The sequence below is a fragment of the Theropithecus gelada genome, chromosome 8 (assembly GCF_003255815.1).
Source record: "Theropithecus gelada isolate Dixy chromosome 8, Tgel_1.0, whole genome shotgun sequence".
NCBI classification, from domain to species: Eukaryota; Metazoa; Chordata; class Mammalia; order Primates; family Cercopithecidae; genus Theropithecus; species Theropithecus gelada.
In genome coordinates, this window is record NC_037676.1 from 38,603,009 (window position 1) to 38,616,383 (window position 13,375).

The following is a 13,375-nucleotide window of genomic DNA, read 5'->3' on the forward strand; positions in this document are numbered from 1 at the left end:
TTTCCTGATTTTTTAATGATCACCATTTTAACTGGCATGAGATGGTATCTCACGGTGGTTTTGATTTGCGTTTCTCTGATGACCAGTGATGGTGAGCATTTTTTCATGTGTCTGTTGGCTGCATAGATGTCTTCTTTTGAGAAGTGTCTATTTATATCCTTTGCCCACTTTTTGATGGGGTTGTTTTTTCTTGTAAATTTGTTTGACTTCTTTGTAGATTCTCTATATTAGTCCTTTGTCAGATGGGTAGATTCAAAAATTTTCTCCCATTCTGTAGGTTGCCTGTTCACTCTGATGGTAGTTTCTTTTGACATGTAGAAGCTCTTTAGTTTAATTGGATTCCATTTGTGTATTTTGGCTTTTGTTTTCATAGATTTTGGTATTTTAGTTATGAAGTCCTTACCCATGCCTATGTCCTGAATGGTATTGCCTAGGTTTTCTTCTAGGGTTTTTATGGTTTTAGGTCTAACAGTTAAGTCTTTAATCCATCTTGAAGTAATTTTTCTATAAAGTGTAAGAAAGGGATCTGGTTTCAACTTTCTACATATGGCTAGCCAGTTTTCCCAGTACCATTTATTAAATAGGGAATCCTTTCCCCATTTCTTCTTTTGGTCAGGTTTGTCAAAGATCAGATGGTTGCACATGCGTGGTGTTATCTCTGAGGCCTGTGTTCCATTCCATTGGTCTATGTATCTGTTTTAGTACCAGTACCATGCTGTTTTGGTTACTCTAGCCTTGTAGTATAGCTTGAAGCCAGGTAGCGTGATGCCTCCAGCTTTGTTCTTTTTGCTTAGGATAGTCTTGGCTATGCAGGCTCTTTTTTGGTTCCATATGATATTTAAAGTAGTTTTTTTCCAATTCTGTGAAGAAAGTCATTGGTAGCTTGATGGGGATGGCATTGAATCTATAAAATACTTCGGGCAGTATGGCCATTTTCACGATATTGATTCTCTATTCATGAGTATGGAATATTATTCCATTTGTTTGTGTCCTCTTTTATTTCATTGAGCAGTGGTTTGTAGTTCTTCTTGAAGAGATCCTTTGCATCCCTTGTAAGTTGGATTCCTAGGTATTTTATTCTCTTAGTAGCGATTGTGAATGGGAGTTCACTCAAGATTTGGCTCTCTGTTTATCTGTTACTGGTGTATAAGAATGCTTGTGATTTTTGCACATTGATTTTGTATCCTGAGACTTTGCTGAAGTTGCTTATCAGCTTAAGGAGATTTTGGGCTGAGATGATGGGGTTTTCTAAATATACAATCATGTCATCTGCAAACAGGGACAATTTGACATCCTCATTTCCTAAATTAAATACCCTTTCTTTCTTTCTCCTGTCTGATTGCCCTGGCCAGAACTTCCAACACTATGTTGGCTAGGAGTGGTGAGAGAGGGCATCCTTGTCTTGTGCTAGTTTTCAAAGGGAATGCTTCCAGCTTTTGCCCATTCAGTATGCTATTGTCTGTGGGCTCTTATGATTTTGAGGTACGTTCCATGAATACACAGTTTATTGAGAGTTTTTAGCATGAAGTGCTGTTGAATTTTGTCAAAGGCATTTTCTGCATCTATTGAGATAATCATGTGGTTTTTGTCTTTGGTTCTGTTTATATGATGGATTGCATTTATTGATTTGCATATGTTGAACCAGCCTTGCATCCCAGGGATGAAGCCCCCTTGATCGTGATGGATAAGCTTTTTGATGTGCTGCTGGATTCGGTTTGCCAGTATTTTATTGAGGATTTTCGCATTGATGTCCATCAGGGATATTGGTCTAAAATTCTCTTTTTTTGTTGTGTCTCTGCCAGACTTTGGTATGAGGATGATGTTGGCCTCATAAAATGAGTTATGGAGGATTCCCTCTTTTTCTATTGATTAGAATAGTTTCAGAAGGAATGGTACCAGCTCCTCCTTGTACCTCTGGTAGAATTCAGCTGTGAATCTGTCTGGTCCTGGACTTTTTTTGGTTGGTAGGCTATTAATTATTGCCTCAGGGTCTATTGTTTGTCTATTCAGGAATTCAACTTCTTCCTGGTTTAGTCTTGGGAGGGTGTATGTGTCCAGAAATTTATCCATTTCTTCTAGATTTTCTAGTTTATTTGTGTAGAGGTGTTTATAGTATTCTCTGATGGTAGTTTGTCTTTCTGTAGGATCAGTGATGGTATCCCTTTGCCATTTTTTATCGCATCTATTTGATTCTTCTTTCTTTTCTTCTTTATTAGTCTTGCTAGCAGTCTGTCAATTTCATTGATATTTTCAAAAATCCAGATCCTGGATTCATTGATTTTTTTAAGGGTTTTTTTGTGTTTCTATCTCTTTCAGTTCTGCTCTGATCTAAGTTATTTCTTGCCTTCTGCTAGCTTTTGAATTTATTTGCTCTTGCTTCTCTAGTTCTTTTAATCATGGTGTTAAGGTGTTGATTTTAGATCTTTCCTGCTTTCTCTTGTGGACATTAGTGCTATAAATTTCCCTCTACACACTGCTTTAAATGTGTCCCAGAAATTCTGGTACATTGTGTCTTTGTTCTCATTGGTTTCAAAGAACATCTTTATTTCTGCCTTCATTTCATTATTTACTCGGTAGTCATTCAGGAGCAGATTGTTCAGTTTCCATGTAGTTGTGTGGTTTTGAGTGAGTTTCTTAATTTTGACTTCTAATTTGAGTGCACTGTGGTATGAGAGACAGTTTGTTGTGATTTCTGTTCTTTTACATTTGCTGAGGTGTGCTTTGCTTCCAATTTTGTGATCAGTTTTAGAATAAGTGCAATGTGGTGCTGAGAATAATGTATATTCTGTTGATTTGGGCTGGAGAGTTCTGTGGATGTCTATTAGGCCTGCTTGTTGCAGAGCTGAGTTCAGGTTCTGAATATCCTTGTTAACCTTCTGTCTCATTGATCTGTCTAATATTGACAGTGGGGTGTTAAAGTCTCCCATTATTATTGTGTGGGAGTCTAAGTCTCTTTGTAGGTCTCTAAGGACTTGCTTTATGAATCTGGGTGCTCCTGTATTGGGTGCATATATATATTTAGGATAGTTAGCTCTTCCTGTTGAATTGATCCCTTTACCATTATGTAATGGCCTTTATTGTCTCTTTTTATCTTTGTTGGTTTAAAGTCTGTTTTATCAGAGACTAGGATTGAAACCCCTGCTTTTTTTTGCTTTCCATTTGCTTGGTAGATCTTCCTTCATCCCTTTATTTTGAGCCTATGTGCATCTTTGCATGTGAGATGAGTCTCCTGAATACAGCACACTGATGGGTCTTAATTCTTTATCCAATTTGCCAGTCTGTGGCTTTTCATTGGGGCAGTTATCCCATTTACATTTAAGGTTAATATTGTTATGTGTGAATTTGATCCTATCATTATGATGTTCACTGGTTATTTTTCCCATTAATTGATGCAGTTTCTTCACAGCATCGATGGTCTTTACAATTTGGCCTGTTTTTGCGGTGGCTGGTACCAGTTCTTTCTTTCCATGTTTAGTGCTTCCTTCAGGAGCTCCTGTAAGGCAGGCCTGGTGGTGACAAAATCTCTCAGCATTTGCTTGTCTGTAAAGGATTTTATTTCTCCTTCACTTATGAAACTTAGTTTGACTGGATATGAAATTCTGGGTTGAAAATTCTTTTCCTTAAGAATGTTGAATATTGGCCTCCACTCTCTTCTGGCTTGTAAGGTTTCTGCCAAGTGATCCACTGTTAGTGTGATGGGCTTCCCTTTGTGGGTAATCCGAACTCTTTCTCTGGCTGCCCTTAACATTTTTCCCTGCATTTCAACCTTTGTGAATCTTACAATTATGTGTCTTGAGGTTGCTCTTCTCGAGAAGTATCTTTGCAGTGTTCTCTGTATTTCCTGAAGTTAAATGTTGGCCTGCCTTGCTAGGTTGGGGAAGTTCTCCTGGATAATATCCTGAAGAGTGTTTTCCAACTTGCTTCCATTCTCCCCATCACTTTCAAGTATACCAATCAAACATAGATTTGGTCTGTTCATATAGTCCCATATTTCTTGGAGGTTTTGTTCATTTCTTTTTACTCTTTTTTCTCTAACCTTGTTTTCTCACTTTATTTCATTAATTTCATCTTCAATCACTGATACCCTTTCTTCCACTTAATCGAATCGGCTATTGATGCTTGTGCATGCCTCACGAAGTTCTCGTGCTATGGTTTTTAGCTCCATCGGGTCATTTAAGGTCTTCTCTACACTGCTTATTCTAGTGAGCCATTCATCTAATCTTTTTTCAAGGTTTTTAGCTTCCTTGTGATGGATTTGAACATCCTCCTTAGCTTGGAGAAGTTTATTACCAACCTTCTGAAGCCTACTTCTGTCCACTCGTCAAAGTCATTCTCCATCCAGCTTTGTTCCATTACTGGCGAGGAGCTGTGATCCTTTAGAGGAGAAGCAGCACTCTGATTTTTAGAATTTTCAGCTTTTCTGCTCTGGTTTCTCCCCATCTTTGTGGTTTTGTCTACCTTTGGTCTTTGATGTTGGTGACCTACAGATGGGATTTTGGTATAGATGACCTTTTTGTTGATGTTGATTCTATTTCTTTCTGTTTGCTAGTTTTCCTTCTAATGGTCAGGTCCCTCAGCTGCAGGTCTGTTGAAGTTTGCTGGAGGTCTACTCCAGACCCTGTTTCCTGGGTATCACCAGCGGAGGCTGCAGAACAACAAATATTGCAGAACAGCAAATATTGCTTCGTCCCAGAGGGGCAGCCACCTATATGAAGTGTCTGTCGGCCCCTACTGGGAGGTGTCTCCTAGTTAGGCTACACGGGGGTCAGGGACCCACTTGAAGAGGCAGTCTGTGCCTTCTCAGAGCTCAACTGTCATGCTGGGAGAACCACTGCTCTCTTCAGAACTATCAGACAGGGACGTTTAAGTCTGCAGAAGTTGTCTGCTGCCTTTTGTTCAGGTATGCCCTGCCCACAGAGGTGGAGTCTAGACGCAGTAGGCCTTGTTGAGCTGTGGTGGGCTCCACCAAGTTCCAGCTTCCTGGCCACTTTGTTTACCTACTCAAGCCTCAGCAATGGCAGATGCCCCTCCCCCACCCAGTCTGCTGTCTCGCAGATCGATCCCAGACTGCTGCACTAGCAGCGAGCAAGGTTCTGTGGGCGTGGGACCTGTCGAGCCAGGCACAGGAGAGAATCACCTTGTCTGCCGATTTCTAAGACCCTGGGAAAAGTGCAATATTTGGGTGGGAGTGCCCCATTTTTCCAGGTAGTCTGTTACAGCTTCTCTTGGCTAAGAATGGGAAATCCTCTAACCCCTTGTGCTTCTGAGGTGAGGTGATGCCCCGCTCTGCTTCAGCTCACCCTCCATGGGCTGCACCCACTGTCCAGCCAGTCCCAGTGAGATGAACCAGGTACCTCTGTTGGAAATGCAGAAATCACCCGTCTTCTGCATTGATCACACTGGGAGCTGCAGACTGGAGCTGTTCCTATTCGGCCATCTTGGCAAGTGTATTATTTTCTATCCTTATTTGAAAAGAAGATTAGAAATAGTTTACATTCACATAGAGTGGATAACAGGATTCATTTAGAATTTTTCTCCAGGGTTACATTTGCTCTTTTTCCCTCCATCATAATACAGTAGAAGAGATTTGGACTTCTCATAAAACGTAACATTGATCCAATCCATCAGTGATTTTATACTAGTCAGGCAAAATAAGCAAAGTATAGCCAGCATGCTAGAAGGACCAAATAAAACACATGTGCTACAAAGGACAGGAGATAGACTCTGGAAAACTATGTAAGTTCCAGAGGTTTCTGTCCATAAGTGACATGCTTCAGATCTCTCATTTCGTTAAGAAGAGGAAGTTACAAGGTCAAGCCCAATATTCATTAGACTAGGAAGTATTTGCTCCCACCAGAAAAAGAAACATACTGTTTTTTAAAAAAATAACTTACTGCAATAGATATAATCATTTTCTGTGTGTGTAAGATAAGACAATATTTCTTTCTACTTGCATCGACAGGGTATGCATAGGAACAAAAGCATGATCAGTAAGTACATTATCTTTTTGAAATTAAATTTCCTTAGTCTGTTACTGACATTTAATTTATATTAAGACTGATAATTCAACTGACATGTTTGCATTTTAAGGTGCTCAAGGTGCTCCATTTGCCTGTTTTAAAGAAGTTAATTCTCTGCATGAAAGATCTGAAAACTGTGGTTTTAAAAATTCACAACCATTACCATGTGAAAGGAAGTACGTATGTAGAAAATGATTACTTATTTGAATCATAAAAATTATGTATTTTTATCAAGAGATACTAAGTAGTAATGAACGTTAAATTGTGTAACATGGGAATATTTTCAAATACCAGTACATACTTTTTTTCTATGAAATTCAGGATTTTATATTATTTTCCCTTGATATCATCCTAAAAATGAGATTGGACAAAAAAAAAAAATGCTAATACTTAGTAACAGAGGAAGAAAATGGACACACAGTGCCAGAAATCAGAACTGCTACTCTATATTGAGAATTCAAATGATGTTTTGTATTAAGTCTGTAAATAGCAACAATCTTAAAGCAAATCTCAAGCTTTGATTTTTAAGACATAGAATTGTTGAGAAGAAGAAAGTTATTTTTGCTTTTGCTGATTGTGTCCAAAACATCAATATGTAAAGCATGGAAGTATCTGTTAATAGCTAAATTCAGACTATTGGGACGTAGTGTCACTATAATCCATGTAATAAAGGGATTAATGAAATCCAGTAATCTAATAAAGGAAATGCCTACCCCATAACGAATATTTCCTTAATTTTATCTTCCTTAATTTCATTGAAAATTCAAGAGTCACAAAAATGTGTAACAGAGCCAGATTCACAAAATAAGAGAATGGGAATAACATAAAAAAATTAGATATAATTAATTCAGGGAGAAGCAGACGTTTCTTTTAGTCTCAAAGACATAGCCAGGAAAAACCAAAATAAAATCCTCAGGTAAGCACCACTATCAGTACTGTTAAAAACAATATGGTTCCTTTATGAAGATGAGAAATGGATGAAGAAGGTATCCAGTTGGGTGGGATTAAAGTAGTATCCTCCATCACCCTCCTCCTTATATGAAATCACTATGGATATGTATGCTGTGGAGAAGATGCAGAACTTCCCACTTCCCCCAACACAGGAGGATTAGTACATGGAAAGAAGAAAGGTAGAATCACAAAGAAAGTACTGATGAGTGGGGGTCTCAGGAGGAGACCCTGCATAATCAGCCACACCTATTGGATATTAATACAGAGCACCAGGGGCCAGCAGTCTCAGTTACACCACAGTGGATCCCCACAAAGACAGAAGATGGTGGTATGACAACCCCCACTTAATCTTCTTCCTGATGTTCAGAGGCACATTTGCTGCCTTTAATTTAAGATTATTCATAAAAAATGATAAAAGATACCTGGAAGAAATTGTGAAAGTTAGTAAACACGACTCCTTTGGACTTTGTCTTATGTGATAATAGTACATGAATTTTCCTGAAATATCATCATTAGATGAAACTAAAATTGAATAGCATACATCATCTCATCTAAACAGACTGCGATTCCTTTTCAGAAAAGAAAAAAATAGTTCTAAGAATTTAACTATAAGTGCGAATTTTGGGAAAATGGACTTGGAGGAAGAATTTGTACTCGATAGCCAGACTAGAAGGATACATACGTACTATGCAAGTCTGGTTTAGAATATATTCTATAGAAAGAGAGTGGAGCCAAAATCAAAAGAAATATCGAGACCTGAGAAAGTAGAAAAGTTATGCTGGAGAGAAGACAAAAGTGGAACGTAATTTAGGTTTCAGCTCTTAATCTCATTTCAATCTTTACTTCTTGATGTAATTAAGTTTATTCTTCTGATACTGAAAAAGCCTCAAATGGTCTTTTAGGACAAACGGGTAAAATTCCCTAAGAGGAGCCTTTTGATGAAATAATAATGACATGTTCAGTAGACGCAGATCAATGGCTAAAAATGATTATTCTCATTGAGGATGGTATTTGATAATTAGATTTCAATAATTTCAAGTAAAAAAAGTTACATAGATTATCTTTCAGAGCATAGTCTAGAAATACTGTTAGCCTCATAGAGAAGCCAGTATTTTACCCAATGATAGATTACAAATGGCAAAATAAAGCATCTGTGGGATAAGATAACCTTTGGTATGCTTGTGGCATGGAGGGGATCTAAAAGTTCTTAAATTTTTAACAGATAAGTTAAATATGCTGGAAATATCTGTATGTTGGGAGAAATTGTGGATCAAAATGAAGGGTGTGTGTACAGCAGAAATGTACTGTCCATACATCAGGACAAGAATGATAGGCACAATAAAATGTACAGAAAGAGAAATGCAATTAGCCACTCTCAGCAAATTTTGTGTAATAAGTGACCAGGCTGGCCAAGCTATATCAAACCAGGGCAAGTGACTGATTCTCCCAGAGTGTGGTAAAATGTGAATGGTCTAAGACGACTGGAACCTAGAGAACCAAAATTGGGGCTCTATAATAGGAAATGAAGTCATGTCTTCACATCTGAGTTAAGCATATACATTTCAATTCTGCTATTAAGACAGTTGCATTTAGTTGTTGTGCACCATAAAATAATGTTTTAGTGTGGCATTTTTCAAGTGTTGTACTGTCAATTAACAGTATTTATGTTACCATCTATGCAGTACTCACTTGGAACTTGTTATCATTAAGAGATAAACTGATAAGGAATTTTTTGCTTTCCACTTCCAGGGATGTTCTCTGTGGAAAATTAGCTTGTGTTCAGCCGCATAAAAATGCTTATAAAAGTGACATTCAATATACAGTTTATTCATATATTCAAGACCATGTCTGTGTATCTATAGCCACTGGGTCCTCCATGAGATCAGATGGAACAGACAATGCCTATGTGGCTGATGGCACCATGTGTGGTCCAGAAATGGTAACAAAATGTGATAATTTATATTCAGCTGTGTTAAATTATGTTGACTATCAGATACTGCATTCCATGATGACTATCACAATTATATTGAATGGATTTAAACTTGTGCTGGCATTTATTTCCCATGTGATGTTTAAATGATAATTAAAACAAGCCTAAGTTATCCAATTACATTGCTTTTTGGATTAAAATACTATCAGTCTTTATGTAAAAAAAGTATATATATATATTTTTTTTTAAGCACAAGATTTTACTAACTGACATCTGGTAGCTTTAAATTGTAAAATGCTAATACAAAGTTTCCCATTTTCCTTGCTTCGCAAAGAACATTAATTGACTTTACATATTTCTTAAATTATTTGACTTGTATCTGATCAAAATACAAGTGTACAAAAGGTTTGAAACCAAACAATCTATACTGGGAAACATTGCTATAGTATGCATACACAGGCTTATGCGTGAATATATATGAACGCTTATATCTGTGTCATCATAACATAAAAAGAGGACAAAAAGGCTTTAGAGTCTTGGTTAATCTTGCAATATAAGGGCACATGTTCCAGAAAACATGATACTATGTGGCATCTGAAATTTCGCACAATAATTATAAATTAGAGTGTTGCATTTAAATGTCATTTGGTGCTTATTTGATATGTAAAAATAACACAAAACCTAGAAATAGAGGATGAGTTAGTTAATTGTTATATCTGGTGTCAGCAACCCTAATCCCTTGAGAAACCTTCGTGTGGTGATCTGCTCCTGTAATGACTCTCAGTGATCCCACTTTCTGTCATTCATTCCTTTGTGTAATCCCTTCCTTTGCCTGTAGGCTGTACCTAATGACTTGCTTGTAACAAATAAAATGCAAAAGTTTTGGAATGTCACAAGATTAGAGGTTGGAGACAAGAAAGAAGATGAGAACAGATAGTGACTGCTGTTTTGCATGGACTGTCTCCCTTGCGTTCTCAGATTGCTTGCTTTGCTGAAGCAAGCTGCCTTCCTGGAAAATCCCACAAGGAAAGCAACTGTGGGACAGTGAAAATCTGAGGCCCTCAGTTCAACAGCCTGTGAGGGACTGAATTCTGCCAAAACCACACAAGCAAGCTATGAAGAGGAGCTTTGCAAGTCAGACCAAGAGATGAGACAACAGTCCCAGAAAGCAGATAACACCTTGATTTCAGCTTGTAAGAGACTGTGAAGCAGAGAACCCAGATAAGATGTGCTTGAATTTCAGACTCACAGAAGCTGTGATATAATAAATATGTGTTGTTTAATGTCATTAATTTTGGTGATAATTTGTTAGGCAGCAATACATAACTGATACAGATTTGATACCTGGAAATATGGTGTTGCTGTAACAAATACCTTAAAAAGTGAGAAGGAATATAGAACAAGGAAGTAGATAGGGACCAAAAGAATGTTGAAGACCAAGGTACAGAAAGCTCAAATTGCCTGGGACGGACCTTAAGGACAACTCCGGAGTTTAAGGACCTGGCTGGTGAGGGCTCAAGTGGTAGTTAGGAGTATATTATTAAAGACTGGAGGAAGTAAGGTTCTTTTTATATAGTGGCAGAAAGCTTAGCATATTGTCTTCTACACGTATGTGGAAAGTAGAATATGTACATAACTTGGTGATCTAGCTTCTGATCCCTTCTAACAGCTTATAATATAATATGAAATGAAATAAGCTGAGGGAACTGTTAAAATAAAACATAACCATTGATGATTTTGAAAAATCTTAGCCTCTACAGACAGCAAAAGATGCTGAAATAAAGAAATGGATTCCAAGAACTATTAGGAAACCATGGTCAAGAGTGAGGCTATAAAACACTAGTTAAAAGTTCCAAAAGATTAGTCAAGATCAACTCTTAACTAATGTTCTACAATAAAAGACTCAGAATGTTATTCAGTTATACAAAAGTACTTTCAAGAAAGAAAGACTGTGCCTCACAAATCCTCTAATTTTAAAAAGTAGAGCATCTAGAAACTTCAGAGCTTTGTCCTTCAGCCATCTCAGCAGAAGCCCAAGGTAGAAAATGGTTCATTTCAAAGATATTTGAGAGCATGGCTTTTGTTCAATGTAATGAGTCCCAAAGAGATTCACAGGAGACCCACAGTTTTTGAGAAACTGCCAGTAAAGAAAATACAAAATGAAAAGAGGCTGTTGGACCCCCAAAATTCTACTGAGAGGAGGCAGGCTGAGACAATTGCTCAGAGGCAAACGCGTGCTATCTTTCCTGAAAAATGAAGGAATACTTAATGAAATAAGAACTGAGAAGGCAGAACTGAGAGCCAAGAGAGATTATTCAGAAACCTTGAAAGCCAATCAAGGAACTCCCAACATGAGCCCTTCTAGATATTTCAGAATTGCTATGGACTGGTAATTCCTTTTTAGTTCTAATCCTCCCCCCAACACACACACTTTGAATGAAAGTATCTGTAAGTTATTCTATGCCTTTATTACCATTATATATTGTTGGGGTTGGGGACAGATTACTCTCTAATGTCAAAGATCTACAAATGGAGGAGCAATACTCAAGGAAGTATACCCATGAACTTAATCCACAGATGGAGTTAACTCAGATGAAGAAATAGGCTTTGAACTGATGCTATAATGAAATGAGAATGCTGGAGAGCTTGACAATTCTTGTGGTTTTTATGTCTAAAAGATATGCAACATTAGAAGCTGAACTGTGCTGCTCAGCTTTTAAAATGCCCTCCAATATCTTACCATCTTCTGCTTACTCCCTTCATAATACACTTTCCCTACCAACCATGTGAGGGATGGACACAGTGACTTGCTTCTAGCAAATAGAGTATGGAAAAAATGGTGGACTATAACTTACAATATTAGGTTACAACAGATAGTATTTTTCATTTTGTTCTCCTGCCCCTTCTTCATTGCTTACTTGGATGAAACAAGCTGCCATGTTGAAGAGTAATACATGGGAAGAAACTGAGTATGGCCTCCACCCAAAAGACCTTGAGGAAATGAGCATGTTAATACAACAGCCTTCTGACAACCACGTGACAAATTTGGAAGCATATTCATTTTAGTGAAAGCTTCAGATGAAATTGGCTGGCATTTTAATACCAGCCTATGCAAATATCTGAAGCAAAAGACCAAGCTGTGCCATTCCTTTCATCACTTGCAGAAACTGAGATAATACGGGTATTGTTTCCTTGTCCAAAGACAAACTTCTAAGAGTGCAATTTCTGATTTGCAAGCTAAGTATGTTTTTGGTTCTATGAGAAACTGCTGTAATCTTTAATTGAGTGGCTCTACCATTTTTCATTTCCACTAGCAGTGTGTGAGTGAGAAGTTTCTCCATATGCTCACTGGCATTTGGTGTTAGCACTACTTATTATTTTCTCATTTTTATATGTGCATAGTGATATTTGCATTCTTTAATGGTTAATTATATTCAATATTTTTTCAATGAACTTATATGTCATCAGTATATCCTCCTGAGTAAAGCATTGGATCATGTCTAGCCTATTTTAATCAGATTGTCTTTTTTTAAAGTTCAGTTTGTCTTTAAATATCATAAAGGCAAGATGGCAAATATTTTCTTCTACTCTGTAGTTTGCTTTACTTACTTTTTTTGGTTGAATTGTATAGTTTTATTTGACATACAAAAACCACTTTGAAACACCAAGATGGGAGGATCACTTGAGCTCAGGAATTCCAGACCTGCCTGGGAAACACAGTGAGACCTTGTCTCTAAAAAAAGTAATAATATTTTTAAAAATTAGCCAGGTGAGGTGGCACACACCTGTAGTCTCAGCTACTTGGGAGGCTGAAGCAAGAGGATCTCTTGAGCTCAGGAGACTGGGGCTTTCACACCACTGCACTCCACTCTGGTTAACAAAGCAAGACCCTGTCTCAAATAAATAAATAAATAGAAGATAAACAAATAAACAATAAGTTGATGAGTTTAGAGATAATTATACATCTGTGAAATGATCACTACCTTCCATGTTGTAAGATATTTATAACTTCCAAAACTTTTTCCCAATCTTTTATTTATTTATTTACTTATTTATTACTGTTACCTTTCTCATAGAAGCATTTAACATATGATCTATCCCCTAGGAATTTTTTAAGTACATGATACATTATTGTTAACTATATAAACTGTGACATTCAGTCAATCTCTAGGAATTACTTATCTCAGATAACCAAAATGTTTTAACTTTTGACTAGTATCTCCCCATTTCTCCCTTCCCCCAGTCCCTAGTAACCACCATTCCACTCTCTGCTTCTGTTAAGTTTTATTATTTAAGATTTGTCATATAAGCAATATCATGTAGCATTTGTTTTTCTGTGCTTGGCTTATTTCATTTAGCCTATTGTCCTCTAGGTTCATCCATGTTGTTGCAAATGGCAGGAATTCCTTTTTTATAGCTAAGTAATATTCCATTGTATGTATATACCATGTTTTCTTTATCCATTCATTTATTA

At 37.2% G+C, this 13,375-nt stretch overlaps 1 protein-coding gene across 2 annotated transcripts in view; it reads left to right on the forward strand.

Moving 5' to 3' along the window:
• LOC112630255 (disintegrin and metalloproteinase domain-containing protein 18) overlaps positions 1-13,375 on the forward strand; it is a 149,386-nt gene that overhangs the window by 95,908 nt on the left and 40,103 nt on the right. For both annotated transcript variants that reach the window (XM_025394424.1, XM_025394425.1), the window contains 2 exons: positions 6,091-6,196; positions 8,721-8,910. In XM_025394424.1, coding sequence (XP_025250209.1) covers positions 6,091-6,196; positions 8,721-8,910 — 296 coding nt within the window. The remainder of the gene's footprint in view (positions 1-6,090; positions 6,197-8,720; positions 8,911-13,375) is intronic.